This window comes from Penicillium daleae, assembly GCF_028827525.1.
Source record: "Penicillium daleae strain IBT 16125 chromosome Unknown utg000002l_segment0_segment0, whole genome shotgun sequence".
Lineage (NCBI taxonomy): Eukaryota > Fungi > Ascomycota > Eurotiomycetes > Eurotiales > Aspergillaceae > Penicillium > Penicillium daleae.
The window spans coordinates 5,707,446-5,722,479 of NW_026623150.1; the positions used below are offsets into that span (position 1 = coordinate 5,707,446).

General features: G+C 49.6%; 7 protein-coding genes across 7 annotated transcripts; 4 read left to right on the plus strand and 3 right to left on the minus strand.

The window, feature by feature from the left end:
* Window positions 1–267: 267 nt before the first annotated feature.
* N7458_002944 (uncharacterized protein) lies at window positions 268–3,883 on the plus strand (the record flags this gene model as incomplete). Its single annotated transcript, XM_056906327.1, has 5 exons — window positions 268–564; window positions 629–987; window positions 1,036–3,068; window positions 3,184–3,277; window positions 3,334–3,883. The coding sequence occupies 5 exons, from the start codon at window positions 268–270 to the stop codon at window positions 3,881–3,883; spliced, it is 3,333 nt and encodes a 1,110-aa protein (XP_056770434.1).
* Window positions 3,884–4,191: 308 nt separating this feature from the next.
* Window positions 4,192–6,940, minus strand: N7458_002945 (uncharacterized protein; the record flags this gene model as incomplete). Its single annotated transcript, XM_056906328.1, has 6 exons — window positions 4,192–4,412; window positions 4,469–4,884; window positions 4,942–5,938; window positions 6,009–6,290; window positions 6,343–6,765; window positions 6,829–6,940. The coding sequence occupies 6 exons, from the start codon at window positions 6,938–6,940 to the stop codon at window positions 4,192–4,194; spliced, it is 2,451 nt and encodes an 816-aa protein (XP_056770435.1).
* Window positions 6,941–7,204: 264 nt separating this feature from the next.
* N7458_002946 (SDR family NAD(P)-dependent oxidoreductase) lies at window positions 7,205–8,154 on the plus strand (the record flags this gene model as incomplete). Its single annotated transcript, XM_056906329.1, has 3 exons — window positions 7,205–7,271; window positions 7,337–7,792; window positions 7,859–8,154. 3 exons carry the CDS (start codon window positions 7,205–7,207, stop codon window positions 8,152–8,154), a joined length of 819 nt encoding a protein of 272 aa, XP_056770436.1.
* A 179-nt stretch (window positions 8,155–8,333) lies between these two features.
* Window positions 8,334–10,060, minus strand: N7458_002947 (putative amidase; the record flags this gene model as incomplete). The annotated part of the gene is made up of 3 exons (XM_056906330.1): window positions 8,334–9,283; window positions 9,339–9,961; window positions 10,032–10,060. The coding sequence occupies 3 exons, from the start codon at window positions 10,058–10,060 to the stop codon at window positions 8,334–8,336; spliced, it is 1,602 nt and encodes a 533-aa protein (XP_056770437.1).
* A 523-nt stretch (window positions 10,061–10,583) lies between these two features.
* On the plus strand, window positions 10,584–11,611 carry N7458_002948 (polysaccharide deacetylase family protein; the record flags this gene model as incomplete). Its single annotated transcript, XM_056906331.1, has 3 exons — window positions 10,584–10,689; window positions 10,738–11,419; window positions 11,473–11,611. The coding sequence occupies 3 exons, from the start codon at window positions 10,584–10,586 to the stop codon at window positions 11,609–11,611; spliced, it is 927 nt and encodes a 308-aa protein (XP_056770438.1).
* A 725-nt stretch (window positions 11,612–12,336) lies between these two features.
* N7458_002949 (putative neutral amino acid permease) lies at window positions 12,337–13,860 on the plus strand (the record flags this gene model as incomplete). Its single annotated transcript, XM_056906332.1, has 3 exons — window positions 12,337–12,511; window positions 12,581–13,010; window positions 13,065–13,860. The coding sequence occupies 3 exons, from the start codon at window positions 12,337–12,339 to the stop codon at window positions 13,858–13,860; spliced, it is 1,401 nt and encodes a 466-aa protein (XP_056770439.1).
* Window positions 13,861–14,185: 325 nt separating this feature from the next.
* N7458_002950 (uncharacterized protein) lies at window positions 14,186–14,563 on the minus strand (the record flags this gene model as incomplete). The annotated part of the gene is made up of 2 exons (XM_056906333.1): window positions 14,186–14,310; window positions 14,374–14,563. The coding sequence occupies 2 exons, from the start codon at window positions 14,561–14,563 to the stop codon at window positions 14,186–14,188; spliced, it is 315 nt and encodes a 104-aa protein (XP_056770440.1).
* Between the last annotated feature and the right edge of the window lie 471 nt (window positions 14,564–15,034).

Here is a 15,034-nt window from a genome sequence, read left to right on the forward strand (position 1 = left end):
GATTGTTAAAAGGCTTTCAAATGCGCCTGTTTATACCATGACAGGGGGCGGTTGTCATACTGCTCAAGGTCTGCCAGAACCCGCTTACGACCTTCCTTTTTTTCATTCATGAAAATTCCTCTCATACTCTGCACACATCTCCCTACTCAAACCATATTCTCAACCGTTCTTTAAATCAACGAAATCATCCAGTTCATGTCAGGTCTACTTAGTATCAATGTGCCTCGAGCTCGTGGGCGGGGAGGCATCTCGTTGCCCTTGGCCAATATGGCTATTCGTGAATACTTCGACGATGATGACCCAGGCGAAGCCCCTCTCGCAGAATGGCAGACAAAGCCAGAGCTGCCGACAGTCAATGAAATAATGGGAACTGAGCACCCGGGGAAAGAATTCAACCTCGTCACAAATAAAATCGATGGTTCGTGGCCGTCCACCGACCTGTACCTCAAAACCCATTACAGCCTCCTTCGTGAGGATGCTGTCGCTAACCTACGTGACGCGGTTGCTTCTTTTTGCGAGCGTCCCGGCACAATTGACAACAAGTCTTTCGTTATCTATGAGCGGGTAAGCTAGCGTATGATAACTATGTATTGTCTTGTGTGGCTGAGTATAAGTCCTCGGGGAACAGGTCTACTTCACCCACATCATCATGGCGCACCGAGGGATGGCCTTTCGAGCTTGCTTCTCCACCAGACGTGCGGGTAAAAGGATTCTCTGGGGCTATTCCCCCCGCCTTATTACCGGAAATATTGTCGCCTTGTCGCCGGCCAACGACATGTTTTCAAGCAAATGTGTGGTGGCAGTTGTGGCAGCAAGGCCGCTTGAAGGCGTCTCCAAAAACCCTCCTGAGGTTGATCTTTTCTTCGCCCATCCAGAAGATATGGATTTTGACCCGCTCAAGGAATGGATCATGGTTGAATCCCGTTCAGGATACTACGAAGCTCACAGATACACCATGACTGCCCTTCAAAAGCTGTCCAGAGAAAGGTGAGTAAAGATATCTTCTTGATCGATTACCAGCCTAATCTTCCGTAGCTTCCCTTTGAGCAATCATATTTGTGGCCTGGAGAGAAAAATTGATGTACCAGAGTACATTGCATCCCGGTCCGCCGTGGATTTGCGAGCCTTCCCACTGGCCGATTCTCGAGTCGAATCTCGCTACAATCGCACCGGAGACTCGCGCGAGGCCGCCTTGAAGCAATTGAATATCTACCAGCAAAATGCTATGAAACACATGTTGGCAAACAAGTTGGCGATTGTTCAGGGACCTCCAGGAACAGGCAAGACGTTTGTCTCTATCGCCGTTCTCCGACTCCTTCTGGCACAGATGGGCCACGGCGATCCTCCCATCATCATCGCCACGCACACCAACCATGCCTTGGATCAGCTGCTCACCCAGATCGCGGTGTTCGAACCGAATTATATCCGTCTTGGAGGCAGAAGCAAGAATTTCAAAGTCTATGCTCGAACTCTCTTTGCGATTAAGGACAGTCAACCGCCAACTAATTTGCAAAATGGTCTTCTATCGAAGGGTCGGAAGCAACATGCAGCGCTGGTGACTGATATCATCCAGAACACGCTCAAGGGTTTCCATCAACAGAGTGGTGATAGGAGTGGAAGTGCATTCGTTCATCATGGTCTACTGACCGAAGAACAGCTCAACATTTTGGAAGATGACAGCAACCAATGGGTGACTTTCACTAGCCAGAGGCACTCCGATCCTTTCGTCGCCTGGCTTGGGGATCAGGCTCTGAGATTTGAAGAATTTTGCTCTGACAAGGAGATCAACGCCAAAATTGACGACTGTGATCAAGATTATGAGATGCTCATGGAAGTTGAAGCAGAGCAAGCCCCGAATGCCGATGAATGGGAGTGCTTGAAGGGCAAAACTGTGGACCTCCGTGCAACGTTTCCAGTCCGTATCTTCAGGACCAGACATGTTCCAGCTCAAGCCATCGAAGAATACCTCAAGTTCCGTGACTTATGGGAGATCCCACGCGAGCATCGTGGTGCTGTTTACAACGAGCTACATCGCAGACTCGTCAGCATCGTTCGGAAGGAGCTTCGGGAAAAAGCCAAGCTCTACATGTCTAACAGCAGGACTCTCCAGATCGGAAAATTTGAGTGCGACTACGAGACTCTGAAGACAGCCAAGCTAATTGGAATGACAACTACCGGGCTGAGCAAATACCGTGGCTTGGTCTCTGCCTTGAAGCCTCACGTTGTTATGATCGAAGAAGCCGCCGAGGTTATTGAGGCACCAGTTGCTGTTGCGTGTTTTGAATCTCTCCAACATTTGATACTCATGGGCGATCACAAGCAGCTCAAAGGCCACTGCGCTGTACATGACCTGGCAGCCGAGCCTTACAATTTGGATGTGTCGATGTTTGAGCGTCTTGTTCAGAATAACTTTCCATTTGTGATGTTGAAGGAACAGCGCCGAATGGCTCCAGAGATACGGCGTCTATTAAACCCGATCTATGACGAGCTGGAAGACCATGAATCAGTCTCGAAGTTTGACCCAGTTCCAGGAATGGGAGACCTGAGATCCTTCTTCTGCGATCACACCTGGCCCGAAGTTGACGATAGTCTCACCTCAAAAGTCAATGAAATCGAGGCTCTTCTGGTTTGCGAACTCTACTGCTATTTGTGTTTGAATGGAGTTCCAAGCAGCAAGATTACCATTCTCACCTTCTACAATGGCCAGCGGAAGAAAATTCTCAAGATGTTGATGGACAATGAGAACACCCGACGTCACGATCCCATAGTCGTCACGGTTGATTCGTATCAAGGAGAAGAGAATGACATCGTGATTCTATCCCTGGTGCGCAGCAGAGACGGACCGTCCGATGGAATTGGCTTCCTTGCCGTTGATAACAGAGTATGCGTGGCTTTCTCACGGGCCAGGCGTGGACTTTATATCTTCGGCAACTCCCGGCATTTAGCAGCTGCAAGTGAGCTCTGGAAACAAATTAAATACATTTTAGAAGTGGGTGAGCAGGGAGCTCCTCGAATCGGGAATGGAATTCCTGTGACTTGCAAACACGGCAAGACAATGACAATGAGTTGTGAGTTTACGCGTCTTCCTCTGTACCTTAGTGACTACTCACACTACCTTTTCTTTCCACGAACAATCACACTATGCCTATGACATTCACTAATAATCGTGTCTCACAATCCCAGCCATTCGTGACTGGCACAAAACAAACGGCGGCTGCGAGGAGATGTGTGGAGCGATTCTGGACTGTAGACACAAATGTCCCCACAGATGCCACCAGTAAGTTGCCCACAAGTATCAATCGAGATCTAACACTGACATCTTCAAAATTATAGATTCCCTCACTCCAGCGTCACTTGCACTCAGCCATGCCAGTACAAGCAACCTTGCTGTGGCAAGCAATGCTCGGGGTATAAATGCCAGGAAACGCATTACCACTCGTGTGACTGCTCCGCGATCCCCGCTCTCTCAGCTGTATCGCACCGAGGAAATATCTTCAGTCCACCAGTTCCACCGAATTCCCGTTCATCTACTGAGGAGCCAGAAGCCAGGCTTTTGATTAACTTCTCAGAAGGTGACACCCTCGATGATTCTACTTCAGTGGATAAGGTAACAAAGGCCAGAATTTCCACAGAAAGATGGACTAAGTTCGCGAATGGAGGTGCTCGCGAGAGTAACCTTGCGCTGAATGATCTGGCAAAGAATAAGGAGGGCGAAGTTCCTGTCAGGAAGACCCACTTGATGGATGCGGCTGAGGAAGGGGTGGAAGTATGCAAAGGGGCAACCCTAAAGCCAATGGTGAAGGAGGGTGTGCAGCACAAAGCGCAGGCTGGATCAAAGCCTGAGCTTCATAAGCCTGTTCTAGTTAGACATTTGCTGGACTGAATGATGCTCATGTGAATATCCTTTGTTCGAGAGCGATCTATGCTTGCATAGATATTTGCCGTTCTTCCATGTGGCTTTACCAGAGACGAGTACGTGATCTAGAAGTGACAATTTGGTCTATGTCAGATAGATTAGTCAATCAAGTTACTGAAAAATATCCATCGTAGTCCCTTGACAGTGAGCAAGATAACCACCAAGAGATAATCAATACAAGTGCAAGTCAAATTTGTACAATTATCTATCATCAATTATGTGCGCATGCAGTCATAGTATGTACAAACTAGAAAGATACAGGGGTGCCATCAAAATTAGATCATCGCCATGTACTGCTCAAGACTTTGTCCGAGGACATTGATAAAAGGCCACTGAGTATTCCGCTTAAACAATCGTGCCCAAAGCCTGAGGACTGCCATTCCCAGTGCAGCAGGCTCGAGGTTCGGTGGAGCTTCCGATTCGTCATCCAGGTCGATTGACGAGTACGCTTCTTCGACAATGCATTGAGTCCAGCGGAGAATCCGGCTCTCGTTTTCTGTACAGCCACTGATTAGAATGAACCTGGTGTGACATATCTGGAAGAAAACCTACCACTCAAAGCTTGATCAGGTGCCGCCTCTGTGAGTGTGAAAAGCCACTTGCTGAGCAAGACAGCACATTCAAGACTCGCCAGCGAATGCCTTACGCTCCAGAAGAAGGCTTGACTCCGGGCGATATGGTCGATTCCAAGACGGACGGGAATGCTGAGTGCATGAGCAGAGTAGATGAGAGCTGGAATGAGGCGGTAGCTCCTCTCCGGTTTGGGAGACCGACACAGAGCAGCTGCTATAGTTGCTGGTTCACGAGTTTCGAGACGGCGGTATGGTCCGAGATTCAGAGATAGTCGTACGTAGGCAAGTCCTAGGAGGGCGCTTGATGTAAATGGGATTGGTCCATTAGCGTTGTGAGGGTCGAGACTTGATTCAGGAGCTTGTTGCCAGACGGAGGTCCACGAACGAAGAGCTCGCCTGTTGATGTGGTTAGCTTATGAGACCAATTTCTGCAGGAGGTATTGCGCAACGTACTCTATTTTGTTCAATTCTTCTGTCGGTAGAGTGGTTGAGTGACTTCCATTCGGCAACGAGAGTTCACTAACAATGTGAATTCGCTGCAGCAGGCCATGAAGAAGCATGTAGTTGCCTAGTGGTGCTGGGATCGGTTGTAGCGGCACCGTTGACCGTGACTTTTGAAGTAGAAGAGTCAAAGCATCTTGGAAGAACAATTGCTGAGGCCCTCGGTCTCGTTGAGCGGCTTCCCACTCAACGGCGTTGTTCGCTGTCCATTCCTTCGTTGAGCAAGGTAGGCGCATGTGAATTTCGCTGCTCCGAAGTGAGGGGTAGACATTGTAAGCAACGCTGTGTATGTGAATGAAGCAGAAAGAAATAAGCTTGGTCCGTCGTACAGACTCCTGATCGGCCCATTCGTACCAGTCTTGCGACGTAGCACGAGGGTCGGTGTATGGCTCGGTTAGCCCAGCGTCGCGGATGTGTTGGACCAGCTGGGACTGAATTTGGAAGGCCTCCTGAACGAGTCCAGCTCGCTCCCAGGTTGCATAACTCATCAGTACAAGAAGACACCGAATCACTTCCATCTGTCTCGAGGTGCTGATTGCTGCTCCGCTTGCCGCTTGCCCGTCACCGGAATATTGAGAAACAGCAAGGGGTGCTGAGAATCCCGCCATACGAGAGTCCCTAGACATTCGCTCATATAGAACGGCCTTGGAAACGTGGAAAAGTCTTTCTGCGTTTCGATGCTCGAAACGATACTGAGCCCCAATCGTCATTATCGCAAGAATCAGTTCTGCGGAGCACTCATTGAAACGGAATGTTGGAATATGTATAAATGGAATGTGCGGGTGAAAGCCTTCAAAGTAGGAAGTGAGGTATCGAGTCAGAGTATGGCGGGATGGAAGGGTAAAGTCAGGGATGACATTTCGAAAATCTTCCAGGGCTGCTGCAAGTCGAAAGCGTTGGTCCTCCGAAATATTGAACCTAGAAGACTTGGAGGAGTCCTGCGGTGGTTCTACGTGATGTCAGCGCCTTGAAAGATATACAAAAATCACTAGAAAAGCACCACGGTGCCAGCGACATACCTGAGTCGGAAAGAGCACCTAGACTTTGGTCACCTCTTGGGACCGATGGCAGCCACGAGCGGAAAGGCGAGTCTCCTCGCGACTCCTCTCTCAGGCTACGTCGCGGCCTGGTTTGCTCTTGCGATGATTGGACAGGCTTTTGGACATCTTCGAGGCCGATATCCGACTGCATCTGATTTGCTTCTCCGTCGCTAGGAAGCCACTCTGCTGGTAACCCAATCGAATCCAAGAAATGTGTGAATTCTTGAAAGTGGTTGAGGTCCTCCGGAAGATAGGGCATTGCTATATTCGTCAGTCACAATAAGCTTCCCATTCTATACATGGATGTTCTTACTGGTGGCTTGATAGTCGCCAGGAATAAGCAATTGCGCAGCCTGCAGCATGGCGGGATCATGCATTGCCGGATGCTCTCCTGGGATTGGAGTGGGATTGGGAGCTCCGGCAGCCACGATACTACTGGCTTGATTCTGAGGTATATACGGAGCGGGTTCAGTTTGCGTAACAGGCCACTGATGCATGGGCGATTGCCCCGGTATCGAAGCTACCGGGCGAACCGCTGCATCATACTGCGGTGGGATGGCTGCAGCTGCAGGTGCCGTGCGCGGGGGTGCTTGGAGAACCGGCTTCACCATCGACCCCGGCTGGGAGTCGGGCGATACCAACCCATCCTGGTGGGAAATGCGTGTATGACGCTTCAATAGATCACGTCTAGTAAAAGCCGCCCCACAGAAGCAGATGAAGGGCTTCTCCTTGGTGTCTAGCAAATGTGATCAGTCATTTGGTTTCCCCCTCATGACTCCAACCCCAACGATGCGCTTACGAGTTCGCACATGGCGCTCCAAATGTTCCGTACGACGAAAGGCCCGGCCGCAATGGACACAGATACGCGCCTTTGCACCGCGGCCTGCTTTCTGAGGCGATGGGGATGGCATCAGTGACTCCGAGTCCTTTGGAGAAATGCAGGGAAAAAGTGGACATTTGGGGAGGAGTTGAAGAGGAGCAACTTCGGAGAGCGGGCGGTTACTCCAACTGCCAAGCGGTGACTCCAACCCACTTGGCCTTTCTTATCGCGAGGTTGTCCGCTTGTGATAATCAGGCCTCTATAGGCTCTGGGGAACGACGACTATAGTTGATTAGAAAGACTACTGATTGATAGTTTCGATCTTCGAATCTGATATTCAAAGGCGAACAAATTCATGACCACCATGCTCACCAAAACGCTCTTCCCTGGCGTGGCCGTGGTGACTGGTGCTGGTGGGACTGGTGGGTTATGGTTATCTTTAATGCGGAGCAATGACGTTTCACCTAACACTCTTCATATTATACAGGAATCGGTGCTGCCGTTGCAAAAGCATTTGCAGCTGCAGGATGCGAACGCATAGCCATCACCGATCTCAACGAAACCACTCTGGAGCAGACTAAAAACGCAGTTGTCGCAGCATATCCTCACACGCAATTACTAGTCCACCCTGGAAACGTGGCCGACGATGACTTTGCCGATGCATTCATTGAAAAAGTCGTCCAATATTTCGGTCGCGTCGATTATGCCGTGAATTGCGCTGGCGTGCTCGGGCAGTCTCTACGGTCGGCGGAAACCAGTCTTGCGGAATTCGACCGGGTGACCAATATCAATTATCGGGGCTGTTGGCTGTCATCTCGGGCACAGCTAAAACAAATGGTTAGACAAGATCCTTTGCCGAGTCATGATCCTAGCCGTCCTCCACAGCGAGGTGCGATAGTGAATGTGGCCAGTCAGCTAGGGATTGTCGGTCGGCCGAGTGCGCGTAAGTACTATGCTATGATGCACATATTGTTTCCAAGTTCGGTAGCTGACATATAGCTTGATGCAGCGGCATATTGTGCTTCAAAGTCTGCAGTCATTGGTATGACTCGAGCGGATGCCATAGACTACTCCAAGGATAGCATTAGGGTGAACTGTGTATGCCCGGGTGTCATCGAAACCCCAATGATCATGAAAAACTCTGAAGTTCGAGAAGCTATTACACCTGCAGCAGAGATAGCTCCGATGAAAAGAATGGGTAAACCAGAAGAAGTTGCCGATGCAATCTTATTCCTTTGTTCGACCCAAGCGTCGTTTGTTCAAGGCCATGCTATGTTGGTTGATGGTGGATACATCACTGTATAAGACAGCAGAATAATTCAACACCGGAGTTTCTTCAATATCAATACTTTCTTATAGTCTTGGCGGTACCGTGAATTATTTGAAAAAGTCCGAAGGTAGTTCCCCAGGTATCCTCGGCGGTAACTGTATGCATGTTCAAGGTCTTGAGAACGAATTTATTACTCCATCTCTGTCTATTCTAATCAGTTCTCGCTGGTCGAGAAATGCATCTTCTTCCAATCGAAGTGACTCTCCCACGCATGCGTGACTCGAAGAATCTTCTCTTCCTGCCATAATCCTCCAACAACCTGCATACCGACTGGAAGCATGACCTCCACGTTGTCCATTGCTGGAGCAGTTCCAATAGGAATCGATATGGCCGGATGACCAGTCACATTGAAGATGGCAGTGTTGATCGTCAGCCCCATGCTGGGTTTCAACGACTCCAACGGAAGACCGCGTTTCTCGTTCTTGGGGGCGACAACTGGAGTGGTAGGCATCACTAGAACGTCGTATTTCTCAAAGAGTGCCTCGTACTTATCACTCAATTGCCGTCCAATATTAGCTGCCTTGCCATATAGACCCGGGAAGCGAGACATCAGATAAAGCCCGTTGATTATAACGTTCTTAGTTGACGGGAATGCTCGTTGGAATCCTTCGTCAGTCCATGGCAGTCTCGCATGTTCCATCTCAGTTGTATACAGGCCTCTTCGACCTGTATTCTGCCCCAACAAGGTTTGTGCGCCGGCGATTCGTTGCTGGATAGTCCAAATCGCTGGGCCATGCAGATGATCTGGAAGGGACACTTCTTCTATCGTGGCGCCAAGATCTCTGAACTTTTTCACTGCCGTCAAAACTGAGTGTTTGACACTTGAACTGACAGCGTTATGCTCAAATCCTTCTTTCAATATGCCAATTCGCACGCCCTCTAGTCTTTTAGAATCCTGGCTCAGGCTTGCGGCGAAACTAGTTGAACCCGGCTTGCCACTCCCCAAGGAGCGATCATCGATGCCATCGTAACCACTGATCACGTCAAGACAAGTTGCAGCATCGAGTACATTCCTGGTCAGTGGCCCTGCATGGTCGTTCATAGCATCACCGCTGCTGATACCAGTGAACGGCACCCGGCCGTGGGTTGGCTTGAGACCGACACCTGGAGATTGTCAGGCAACATGGTCTCATAACAACCAAGTATTAGATGAACTCACATCCACAGAAAGATGCCGGAACTCGAATGCTTCCACCCTGATCACCTCCAATCGTGATATCTACCAACCCCGCCGCGACGAGGGCTGTGCCTCCCGAAGTACTTCCACCTGCGGAGTAGCCAGCGGCATGGGGATTTTCCACCGTTCCCTGCGCACTGGTAAATGAAGAAGTCGAATGACAAAAATTCTCACAAGTCGACGTCCCATGGATATCGGCTCCAGCCTCTAACAAGCGTGTCAAGACCGTGGCATCGGTAGTTGGGGTCCACGATGGGATAATGTCGCTACCCATCAACTGCGGCACACCTGCCACCGCGATGACATCTTTGAGACTGACAGATTTCCCCGCCAGGACACCTCCTTCTTTGCTTCCTCTGATGAGGAACTTGTGTGCCCAAGCTTGTCCAAGAACCTGCTCGTCTTTTCCTGGTCGGCGCACGTTTTCCCGAGGATACTTTGTTTGATCGGGGATCGGTTGATAATCTGGAAGAGCAGCTACACCTTCAGCGCAGTCGTGAACAGCTGCTAGGAGTGTATGAAAATCGCTTGCTTCGGAAGGATCTATCGTTAGCCCGAAGGGCTTAAGGAGGTCTTCCGCATCCCCAGGTTTGACCGGGTTGTTCCTAAAAAGTGATCATTAGTAAACACCTGGATTAATTACCTCCCTACGGGGCCTGTGGAAGCAATACTTACTCGGAAATACTAGTGAAAAGAACAGACATGATGTGTTGACGATGAACTAACACAGCAGCAGCCGGATATTGTGAAATGTTTATGAGATTTTGGCTTGTCGAAAGATTTGTAACCCATCGGCCTTTCCCGAGCTGATCTCCAAAGAGAGGAGACCGTCGGCAAACCAACGAACGACTCATGCGCCTGGCTCCATCGCAGTTAAGGTCGTGTGTAATTTGACCCCAAAACGACTCCAACCTCGTAGACCCACACAAGGTGTCGCTCTATCCTCGGGGGACGAAGGCAGGGCTCAATATCGGATTTCGATGGAAGGATAAATGAATTCAATGCTTGAGATTACAAGTTTCATGAGATACCAAGTGCCGTACCGTCCGACCGGTGATCTTTGGGGGCTTGCTGGGCAGCGACTCCGACGAGCTCCGAAGCGGGGGGGTTCGTGTATCGCTGGGCTATCGCCTTATCTCTTTCCCCGCATGTGTTGACACTGTACAAAAGCGACTAGGCTGACCGTTCTAACTTTCAACCCTACAATTACTCAAAATTGACGAGATAATGGGCCCTAAGAGAGTTCTCATCACGTACGGCGTCGACGTTGACGCTGTAGCCGGATGGCTTGGTTCCTACGGAGGCGAAGACTCGACAAACGATATCAGCCGAGGTGCGCCAATTTTCCTCCAGTTTAGGCAATCTACTAATGTAGGGATAGGCGTCTGGGCGGGTACAGTTGGAACGCGACGACTGCTGAAGCTCTTCGACAAGTATAACATCAAGACAACATGGTTCATTCCCGGCCACTCTTTGGAGACCTTCCCCGAGGACATGGCTGCAGTCCGTGATGCAGGCCATGAAATCGGGCTTCATGGCTACTCACACGAAAACCCAACGGATATGACCATTGATCAGCAGCGAGATGTTCTCGACAAAACCTATCGTATGCTAACCGAGTTCGCCGGCAAACCCCCCCGAGGCAGTGTCGCCCCTTGGTGGGAGACCAGTAAAGAAGGCGCCCAGCTGCTCCTGGACTACGGCATTGAATATGACCACAGTATGAGTCATGAAGACTGTCAAGCATACTATCTTCGGATTGGTGATTCTTGGACCAAGATCGACTACAGTCAGAAGGCTGAGACCTGGATGAAGCCGCTTGAGCACGGCACGCAAACCGGCCTTGTTGAAATTCCTTCCAACTGGTACATTGACGATCTGCCGCCCATGATGTTTATCAAGAAGGCACCAAACAGTCATGGTTTTGTCAATGCCCGGGATGTGGAAGATATTTGGCGCGATCACTTTGATTACTTCTATCGCGAATACGATGAGTTTATCTTTCCGATTACTATTCACCCGGATGTTTCTGGAAGGCCGCATGTCCTGATGATGCACGAGCGGTGAGTTACGCAGACTTTCTAAAGAGATTTAGATACTGATATGATTGTAACAGACTGATCGAGCACTTCAAGAAGCATGAAGGAGTCGAATTTGTGACTATGGAGCAAATGTGTGACGAGTTCAAAAAGAAGAACCCAGTTCCACCAGGAGCTCTGATGCCTGCTCCGGTTGGATCAATGCTGAAGAAATGAAGGCACCCTTATCATTTACTTTCTTAGTGAGGAGATTAGAATCCGTATTTTCTAGAATAACATTGCTTTATTTGCGATTTCCATCTAATCTCAATCAACGCTTACTTACTCTCTAATCTCTTGTCTCCAACTCAACCACTAGTATGTCGGCGATTATAGACGCTTCTCCAACTCGCCTACTCCAACTGATTACTCCCTCTATTATAAATTCCTATTCGGTATGACACGCTCTATCTTATCTCAAGACCAGCAACTGTATCTCGCAGTCTCCAAAAATCCTTGTTCGCCGCCAGCCAAGACTACCCCAATCTCTTACCCCATTCAGTCATTCCAGTCGGATCCTACCCCAACAACTACGTCGCGGGAGTCCAATACGCCCGGTCCATCCAGTCAACCCGCGTTTTAGCCCTGTTATCAGGAAGGTTTGAGTTTGTGGGGAAACAGAAGATGGAGAAATAGCCCACTTGTATCTGGCCTCGTTATCGCGTGCTACTAGTCCCGTCTCAAGACCCCAGAAACCAGACCCAACGCCGACCAAAAAGACAATGACAAGGTCCTGCCGGAAAGAGGCCGGGTGCGCGAGATAAGTACCTGCCTCGCGAGTGAATACTTGTATTTCTCCTATATATTCCTTCCGAAGGGTCTACGCTTCTGTCGATGGTTCAATTCCTCACTTCCAAAACCTGTCCTGCTTCTGCTGGCTAGCTATCATCTAGCACTTCGCTATGTCGACCTCGAATGATGATATCAAGGAGGCCCCTGGCTACTCTGTAGACCCCCCTAATACCGAGACGGAAAAGGCGGAGGTGGAAGATCACCTTGAAGTCTTCAAAAGAGGGGAAGGCCAGATCGATTTTCGTACTGTGAGCTGGATCCGGGCAGGAATTATCTTCCTAAAAAGTACGTCGTCGTTCTCTGATTACCTAGGTGACTTTGAAAGCCGTCCAATTGATTCATAATCGAAAACAGTCATCTTTGCTACCGGTGTCCTCTCAATTCCATCACTGATGTACGAGCTCGGGGCCTTTCCAGGCGCCGTCAGTGTCATCGGATGGACTCTTCTAAATACCTATTGTGCCATCGTGCAGGGCAACTTCCGTAACCGCTATCCCGGCTGTCACTCCATCGCGGATATGGCCCAAGTAGTGGGCGGCCCGATAGTCAAGGAGCTGGTCGGATTTCTTTTCACAGTCAGCTACGTGATCGTTGCTGCATCAGGCATCATTGGTGTTTCGACTGCGTTCAATGCGCTCTCGCAGCATTCCGTCTGCACTGTCTGGTTTAGTTTCATCGCAACGGTCATCATCGCCGGATGCGCGAGTGTACGCAAATTCTCGCATATTGGCTGGCTGACTTGGGTTGGCTTTGCTAGTGTGTACATCGCCGTGTTTATTATCGTGTATGTTCCTTTTTCCTCGATTTTTGTCTAAATGTATAAGTTAACCTTGCACAGGATTGGCGTGACAACTCGAGATCGCCCGGCGGCTGCACCGCAAACAGGTGATTATGATTTTGGATACAGGGTGATCGGTAACCCCAGTTTTACAACCGGTATCACCGCTGCAGCCACGATCTTTGTCTCGAGTGCTGCAACATCGGCGTTCTTGCCCGTTATCTCGGAGATGCGCAAGCCCAAGGACTATCCCAAGGCCGTCTATCTCAGCATGAGCCTAGTAACCGCCTCGTACCTGACGTTTAGTCTGGTGATCTATGCCTGGTGCGGCAAATGGATCGCCTCGCCCTCCCTCGGCAGTGCCGGAACAACCGTCAAACGCGTCGCGTATGGAATTGCACTGCCGGGCTTGATTATCAGTGGCTGTTTATACGTACACGTCGCGGCCAAGTATCTCTTCGTCCGAATCCTGCGCAACTCCCGTCATTTGCAGGCGAACACGGTAGTCCACTGGGGTACTTGGCTTAGCTGCACGATTGGAATGGCAGCAATATCATTTATCTTAGCCTGTGCGATTCCGATTTTCAACTTTGTGTTGGCCTTGGTGGGTGCGTTGTGCTTTGCACCGTTGGGTATGAGTCTTCCGGGATGGTTATGGCTGTACACTCATGGCGAGTATCTGAAGGGGAATATCCTGCAGAAGGCTATGTATGCTATCCATGTCTTGCTTATCTTGTTGGGGGCATTCATGGCTGTGGGAGGAACGTACGGGGTTATTGTTCAGATTAATCAGGCGTACGCCGACGGACAGATCTCGTCAGCCTTTTCGTGTGCTGACAATAGCGGTTCATCCTGAAAAGATGGGTGTATAATATACACGTATTAAAATGTGATTCTACTGAGCAAATGTATAGTTTTGCTGGATTCAAATAAAAAGATGCAGAGCTATACATCACCGGAGCGCTTTCACGTTTGGTTTGCCGGACAAAATCTTGGCTAGGGAAAATAGATGGGATAATTATGGACGATTACAAAAGACAGCACGTTGGTGGCAGCTGCCACCCCTGGAAGTCCACCGTTGTCGTAGCACATATCATTTTGGCTATTTCCTCTTCATATCAAATAACGGCTATTTTGCTTCAGACCTGATACCACCCTCCCCTCTAAACACAGTTATACCATTACGATCCAATAACCCAATCAATGTCATCTTTCTTGGCCTGGCTAGGTTCCGGCTTTGTCATGGGTTTGTTATCCTGGTGGTGTCCCCAGACCCAGAAACGGTGTTTCGGATGAGCGTCGTCACCTACATGGATGATCTAAGTATGTTGGAGACCAGATATCCGGACCACAGAAGGTAAAACTGTACCAGCTGCTTGACCAGCGAGACCCTCGGTGGCCTGAGTGGCAGGCTGATTAGACCCGGCCTGTTGATTGAGCGACGGTTGCTCGGGCTGTTTTGCTGCGTCGGAGGGATCGGGTACGTTCGTTGAGTCAGCAGAGTCTTGACGCTGGCGATGCTGGAGTGCATCAGACGCTCTGCGGAAGAAGTCCGACATTGTGAATTGTTTTTATCTTCAATGAATCAAGTCGACGATACTTGGTGATGTTTCGAGAAGATTAACTCTGGCAATAAATTCGTCAGTTAATGAGTCCTTTCTGCACATTTATAGTTCTTACCAGAGGATGACATCATTTGTCCTGATTTGTAGTATGCTCTTGTGATTACTCCGCTTATCCCTCTGGTACATACAATAAGATAGTTAGAAATGGAAGCACAACCACCAGTCAAATAACAATGGCAGAGTGAACGCATCATATGTGGAGAACATCGTGGAAGCCCCGCGGTTGGAAAGCTCCAGTGGGGCCTCGTTCAGCTTCTTTAGACGCATGTGGCTAAACTCGGGCACATCAGATGATGCAGCCCAGTTTAGGACAAGGCTTTAAAATATCATCTCTAATGGCTCGTTATTACTCGGGACCAAGGAACGAGGGATGGATTAGCTGTCTCCTAGAAGCCAGAAAGTCCC